We start from the raw sequence: 7,666 nt of genomic DNA, 5'->3' as shown, positions 1-7,666 counted from the left end.
CTAGGGCATAAACCTTTCCTTTTTCGCACAATAGGGCAAAGCAGAGCCCTAATCCATCTTCTTCATTTGATTTTTTTGAAGCAACAACAGGTATATTCATCTTGCCTTCTTTTATCTGATTTTCGAATTAAATAACCAAACCATAAATCACTAATTTCATTGAGCATCAAGAACTGAATAACCAAGCCTTCCATTCAAGCCACCAAAACCTAACTACCCTTTCCCCATTTCTCTGACTTTCGCAGAAGGCAGTGGCTACTACCTCATCTTTCCCTTAATTCATTGCTGCCAATTCAGAGGTAAAAATTGTATTCCTCTTAATTTTTATTCTGTTTTGGATATTCTTGTCTTTTAATCCTCATAATATCGAGATTATCAATCTTTTCTATGTTATTATATTATCTTATTGTTGCTGATCATAATATTATCCTCACATTGAGATTAATTGGATGTTTTGAGAAATTATTATATACATACTAGTTCTCTTTAAATTAGATGCGTCTTGTGGATTGATGTTGAGATCAAGGATTTGTTAGGAAAAGTTTATTATTGATAAAGTATGGGTTAATTTGATGTTCTTGAAAGTTTTATAAGGTTCTTTGGAAGATTATTGATTTTGAATTTGAATGTCTACTTTTGCGATTAAGGAAACTTATATAGGGAAATAATGGATGCTGGATTGAGTTTGGTGGATCTTGATGATTAGTATCAAATGTATGAGCATAGAAATTAAGAAAATTGGTAAAAAATGTTTATTATTCGTAGGGTTAATGATGATTTGAAGGTCTTGAATGAATTAGGAGATACTTTGGAAAATCATTGACTGTGGGATGAAATACTTATTGTTTATATTGATTAGACGATTTGATATTCTTGAGGAGATTATTAGATTCTTTTGGGTATTCTTGATTTTGGGTTTAATGATTAATCAGAATGTCCATAATTCTTTAAAGATTAGATATGCTAGAAAAGAATCCATGAGTAAGTTACGGTCTTAGGAGGAGATGCAATGAGCTATATGAACCTAGTTTGTAGTATCGAACTCTTTGTTGTGATTTTATGTTTGTTATGCTTCAGAAGGCGACGTCATCGAGGAACCTTTCTATTTGATAGCTGCGAATCGATCACGACTCTTTGAAGCGTCTTGTTGGTGAGTAGTAGTAGTCCCTTAAAAGGTCTGACCAGACTACTTTCTTGAAAATAAACTTTGTACTAAAGCTCTTTTGAATTGGATATTGTTGAGACAAATGTTGTTGTGAATGCTTATGCTGATATTATGATATGGTCAATGGATCGGACTTGCGAGCTGGTCATTGTTGGAGTTGAGGAACATTGTTCCCTACTCCCTGTTTTTGAAGCGAATTGTCATTGAGATATTGACTAGCTTCACCCGAGAGCGACATAGCCTTAGAGTTATGGGGAACCTCTCAAACTAGACTCCCTGTGCGCACATAGATCTAGGAAACTGATGTTACTTTTGAACCTATGATTTGAATTACTGTGTTTTGTTGTTTTGGATTGTTACTTCTCATTCAGTTTAATCTGATCCTCTGTTGTTTCCATCTTTTAGCTTGTCTACAGACCGGAACCAGTCGGGAATAATGGATTAGCGGAGATAGAGTTTCCAAGGATGTAAATTGAGCTGAGTACTTAGGAATTATAGATTTGTATTAGGAATTTTGGATAAATGTAAATTTGTTTTGGCTGTGTTGGTTATATCGAACTTGTAGAGAATTGTATGATTATCTTGTGTAATAGTTAGATGTTGGTTTTGGGATTTAGCTGAGTTAGTCATGTTCAAGAGCTTGTGACCCCTTTGCTTGAGTTTTGGAAGTGTGATTTCAGTTTATTGGGAAACGAACCCAGTGATGACCCTGTTTACCCAGTCAACGGTAAGTCGGGTTGTTACAGTTTATGCTAGTGAGAAGTGTGCCTAAGTTAAGTTACCTCAAGGGTATTACAGACTATGATCACACTTACCTTAAGATAAACAAGCTCTATAAGATCATGTGTTAGGTATTCTGTTAATGCCTTGGTCGAGTTGATACTATACGTGTTTTGCAAGAGTTTATGTTTGAAAAGAGAAGCGTGAAGACCTGCATTCTACCCAAGAACACATGGTTCGGGTTGGAAAGCACGTAATGAAATTAAGAAGTATAAGTGGCCGATAAACGGTTACTAGCTGTGCTTGCGTCTTATGAAATCATCTTATGTTGTTTTATAATATAATGTTATCTAGTAGTTGGCCTTATTATATTTGATGCTAGTTACTGACGTGTACGTGTTTATGTTTATGTTTGATTGTTGATGACTTTCTATGATTGTCCTGCTATGACACATTGGCATTTGGTCTAATGTCGAGCAGCAGGAGGATCATAGACAGGCGTAGCAGGTATTGGAGCTTCTTTTGCATTGCATTGCATTGAGGAAGAGTGATGAAGACGAAGCATCCTGTGTCATACCGCTATCTTTCGATTTTGTAGCTCTTGTTATCTTTTGTAAACTTTGGTTGTATGTAGCTCTTGTATATTTGTATTTCCGCTGCGTAGTTTATAACTCTGTATGGTTTTAAGGAGTTAAGTCTTTTTAAATGCAAACGTCGACACTGGAACCACGATCCATGCTTGGCATGTTGATTTAAGAAGCCAGCGACGAATCATTCCGCCGTGGTGTGAGATTTTAAAGGCAATGATGCTGTAGATTAGTTTAATATTTTATTGTGCTGATTGCTCTACCACATGTGCGATTTTTAGAAGAGATGCCGAAATTTTCACTCACCCTTTTAAAGTTAATGTTTAACGTTTATCTAATTCTTTTCCTTTTCTTTTATGTAACACCCGAATTTCCTCCCGTCCTTTACGATTTTGGTTTAGGGGTCGGAAATTTAGGGGTGTAACACTTTGACCCGACCCGACCCATTTAACACCTCTACTCATATCCAAACTTTTAGGATTCGAAATAATTAAACTGGACCCTGAGTTACATGGTTCTAGGCCTCAAGGGTAGTAAATACTTCTAAGTTTTTTTTAAAGCAAAAATTACGTAGAATAATTCAATTTTTTCATGATTTTTTCACAATTATTACATCTGTTGATTAACCATGAATAATCCCAATTTAAAGGGTATGTTCTTAGAATTATTCGGTTTCAGATGACTTGATATAGCAATTTTTTTTAAAAAAGATAAATTAAAATAAAATGTCAAAAAAATGTTAAAATAATACTAAAAAAAATTTGATTTTTTAATTATTTAGAATTTTTTATGTAAATTTTCAAAAATTTTCTCTAATTTACATTAATTTCAGATTACTTTTTTTTTGTGATTTATCTGCAGTAGCAAGTCATCGGATTACCCAAGCTTAATCTAAGAAAATACCCCTAAAGTTGGGATTATTTATTGTTAATGAATATGTGGAGTTATTATAGAAAAATCATGAAAAGATTGGATTATATTAGATAATTATTCATTATTGTAATTATTTATAGTTTTCAGTTTCAATATTTTAAAAGGTATTACTAGTACAAACATGTTTTTTTTTTCATTTCAATACTATGACGTTTGTCTCCTTTTCGTTCACTATATCTAACAACGAATAAAGATTTTTGACTTTTTATGACCTGTTTTTTTGCTCGCTGTTAGTAAGAGCGAACATATCTGACCTCAGGCTTGGATAAGAAGACGCTTATTTTAGTAACTAAAATTTCCAAAGCTTATTTAGAGATTTTTTTTTAATATAAGCTTATTCTTTCAATTTCACAAATTCTCGTGAGAGATGGTGTTTTTGAGAGACAATCTCTAATTGGACAGATCTATTATATATTTTTTAAAATATTGTAAGTAGGCATTAAAAATGATGTAAGTAGACATTTAAAATATTGAAAGTAGACATTAAAGATACAGTAAGTAAGCATTAAGGATAGTGTAAGTAGGCATTAAGAATACAGTAAGTAAACTTTAATCTTTAATGCGCTGGACTTGAGATACGTCTATTAAAGAGAAGGTCACTCAAGAAACTAGCCGTTCAATTTTTCGTTTAATATTGGTATTTCATATATGGGTTCTTCTAACCCAAATCCAAATAGCATTAAAAGCCCATTAACTAAACTCTCAACCCGAATAGCAATTAAAAAAAAATCTGTTAGATGAAACTTGAAAGTGGGTAGGGTTTATGCTTCCTTAAGTTCTCTCCCAAAGCTTTAGAAAACCCGCCGTCGCTTGAAGCAATTCTTCCCTCTCTTCCATCTCTCACAGACACCCAAACTTGCGCAACAATGGCGAAACAATTGACCCAAAAGGAAGCCGACATTCAGATGATGTTGGCTGCTGATGTTCATCTTGGCACCAAAAATTGCGATTTTCAGATGGAACGTTATGTGTTTAAACGCCGTTCTGATGGTATTACTCCATTTTTCTTTTAGGGTTTTTTCGATTTTGCTTCTAGATATCTTACCCATTATGAGTGTTTGGATCTTTCAAATGAGTTAATTTTTTTTATCATTTTGATTAGATAATATTAATATTGATCTCCCTGTTGTTATAAGCTTGGTTAAAGGGTTTATGGTATTATATTATGCTTGATTGATGTTTAATGTTTCGAAATAATGTGGGTGTTTTATATAATTTAAGTATTAATTAAAGGGTCATTGTTGATCTTATTGCAAACTTATATGGGCTAGTTGTTGATTAGTGTGTGTTTGTATCATCATCATCATACCCGGTGTATCTCTTAACTATGATCAGGGCCGAGAGAGTTCGGCCAAAGAGTAAGCTCCGGAAAAAACTAATGGTCTAAAACATATAAATAAATATAAATAAATTACATATAAATAAATAAATAAACTAGGTAAAAACGAATAGTGTGTTCGTATGTTAAAAGGACTATGTTACTTGGACTCGTGTATTGATATCGGATGTTGGTATGTGTTCAAGTGTCAACTACGTCTAGACATTCAATGTTACACCTAGAATAAAGTGTCTAAGTCTCATATCAATGTCCGAGCATCAAGGATAGAATATAGATACTAAAATGAAGAGTTTGAGTAACATAGGTTAAGGAATATGATTGGAATATGGCGATTTGTAGGAAATTTATATGACTTAGGAATTAGGATAGTTGATTGTAATCCAAGATGATATCCTTAGTTTAAGGTAATAGATTGTTGATTGATGAATATTTGTAGGGATTCACATCATAAACCTCGCTAAGACATGGGAAAAGCTTCAAATGGCTGCTAGAGTTATTGTAGCAATCGAGAATCCTCAAGATATCATTGTTCAATCTGCTAGACCATATGGTCAGAGGGCTGTTCTTAAGTTTGCTCAATACACTGGGGCCCATGCTATTGCCGGAAGGCACACTCCGGGTACCTTCACTAACCAGCTTCAAACCTCGTTCAGTGAGCCTCGTCTTTTGATTCTTACTGACCCTAGGACGGATCATCAGGTGATAATTATGTCTTTTGGGTGTATATGTTGATAGTTATTGGTTATGTGTGTACACTTATCTTTTTTTGTGAATTCTGTGTTGTGTAGCCTATTAAGGAAGCGTCCCTTGGAAACATCCCGACAATTGCTTTCTGTGATACGGATTCTCCAATGGGATACGTAGACATTGGTATTCCCGCGAACAACAAAGGAAAGAACAGTATTGGTTGCTTGTTCTGGTTGTTGGCTCGTATGGTATTGCAGATGCGTGGAACCCTTCGCCCTGGACAAAAGTGGGATGTCATGGTATATGTGATTGCAACTTGCTCTCATTTTTTATGCTTCCGAATAGGGGTTTTCAATGGGCCAGGCCCCCATTTTGAGCCCTTATAGAAGGGTTTTGTAAGGGTTGGGTTGAAAATGGGCTGGCCGGAAACGGGCTTTACTATGATTAGAATAAAGTGGGCCATAAAAGGGTTGAGCAAGGGTCGAAAACGAGCCTTTGTAAATAGCATAATTGATGGATATCTAAAAATATTATAAATGACCATGCCAATGAGGATAGCAATTTAATTATTATATATGATAATTTAGTTATAAATTGATAAATGGGAATTAAAATATTTTTTTGTAATAAAAGCGGGCTATATCGGGACAGGAGAGCCCATATTAAGTTCAAACGGGTTTTATCTAACCTTGCCCATATTAACATAAGCCCGCCCCAACCCTTATCCGGCCCATTAAACAACCCTACTTCGGAATAGTTGCTTATGACTCTTCTATGCAGGTTGATCTATTCTTCTACAGGGAACCTGAGGAGAATAAGGAACAGGAAGAGGAAGAAGCTGCACCTGTGGCAGATTATGTAGCTGATTATGCAGGCGGGGCTATTACCGATCCCAACTGGGTATCTACCGATGCCAATTGGGGACCTGTCCCTGATGTGGCTGGAGTTCAACCTGTGGCTCCAGATTGGAACGAAGCCCCAGGTAATATCTATTCTCGTATGTGATACATTCGCTCAGTATTTGCTATGAAGTTCCATTACAATTAGCAATTGGCATTCGGTATTTGCTAAGCTTGTGCAATTCTGGTTTTTCAGTTGCTGCTGATGGATGGGACGAGCCTGTCGCACAACCAATAGCTGAAGTTCCTATTGTTTCTTCCGGTGTACCACCCGCCGTTGGATGGGAGTAAGGTTTTTCCATTCGAGTTTTTTGAAATTTTGGTTACAGATAGATACTATCGGGAAAGCCAGACAATTGGGTTTTAGTTTTCACTTGAATGTAGATGTTTGTTTTCCCGTCTCTTCTATTTTGCGACATATCAAATTATCAATGGGTTTTATAATTTCGAAGAGATATGATTGTTAACGGCCTAATAGTAATTATCATCAATCACTTTTCATTGCTGTGGTTCCATTTAGTAAATCCCTCTTGTATTTTAGTTCTTGGTTTCCATGTTATAGGCATTCTAATTGAATGGAATCCTTATGACACCATAAGTTTGGTTTTGGTCGATAAAAATAGAATAGCGAACGTTTAGGATTGACTTCTTTTCGGCCTGGTCCTACAAAGCTTTTCTAAAAACGAGCCGGAAAAGACCTCAAAATGGAGGTCCGACCCATTGAATACCCCTAATTACGCTTAATTATGTGCAAAGAAAATGCACAAGACATAAGCATGGCATCGTTTGGTGCCCTTCAGGCCGGGTATTTTGGGATGTGGTGAATACCTCGTGAAAATAAAAAAAGCGTTGTTTGGATATATGTTGTTAAATTGGGTGGATGTTTATTCTTAGAGCTATTTTTGTAAGAGACCGTCTATCGGTGAAACGACCTCAGCACAAGAAGCTTGTATGCTAATTATTGTATTAATTGGGCTATTTAGCCTATGTACGAAAAGCGCGTGTCTCACAAGAATTTGTGTTATTCTTAACAAAACAAAAGGTTATGGAAGAGAAGATACATGAAAGTGTGCATGGCAGTATGATAAAGAAATTTTCATACATTAGCTATGTATGAGAATTGAGATTTGTTAGGTCTATAAGAATCATTGAGTCATAGCAAACACACATTGTTCATGCTCATTTCATCCTGAGTGGGTCTAGGAGCCGTTATATATAGACTTAGTGTGGCAACTGGCTAGCGATTGATGTTGAGTCGAAGTCCCCCAAGTATCCTCCTATGTGGAGGAACTTGGTATGCGATTATGGTTGAAGCATAAACTCAAAACCAAGCCCA

At 35.5% G+C, this 7,666-nt stretch overlaps 1 protein-coding gene across 1 annotated transcript; it reads left to right on the top strand.

The window, feature by feature from the left end:
- The first annotated feature begins 4,081 nt into the window (after window positions 1-4,081).
- LOC130802939 (40S ribosomal protein SA-like) lies at window positions 4,082-6,838 on the top strand. The gene is made up of 5 exons (XM_057667064.1): window positions 4,082-4,395; window positions 5,181-5,443; window positions 5,533-5,730; window positions 6,212-6,413; window positions 6,527-6,838. The coding sequence occupies exons 1-5, from the start codon at window positions 4,272-4,274 to the stop codon at window positions 6,619-6,621; spliced, it is 882 nt and encodes a 293-aa protein (XP_057523047.1). The 5' UTR covers window positions 4,082-4,271; the 3' UTR covers window positions 6,622-6,838.
- The last annotated feature ends 828 nt before the right edge of the window (window positions 6,839-7,666 follow it).

This window comes from Amaranthus tricolor, chromosome 16 (genome assembly GCF_026212465.1).
Source record: "Amaranthus tricolor cultivar Red isolate AtriRed21 chromosome 16, ASM2621246v1, whole genome shotgun sequence".
Taxonomy (NCBI): Eukaryota; Viridiplantae; Streptophyta; class Magnoliopsida; order Caryophyllales; family Amaranthaceae; genus Amaranthus; species Amaranthus tricolor.
Note: the sequence above shows the minus strand (reverse complement) of the source record. Positions and strands in the feature narration are given on the sequence as shown.

What these genes read in the sequence shown, in the direction of transcription:
- LOC130802939 (XM_057667064.1), top strand. Translation starts at nt 4,272, where the DNA reads ATGGCGAAACAATTGACCCAAAAGGAAGCCGACATTCAGATGATGTTG. An exon ending in GTTTAAACGCCGTTCTGATG is followed by an intron (nt 4,396 to 5,180) that starts GTATTACTCCAT and finishes GAATATTTGTAG; the next exon opens with GGATTCACATCATAAACCTC. An exon ending in AGATTGGAACGAAGCCCCAG is followed by an intron (nt 6,414 to 6,526) that starts GTAATATCTATT and finishes CTGGTTTTTCAG; the next exon opens with TTGCTGCTGATGGATGGGAC.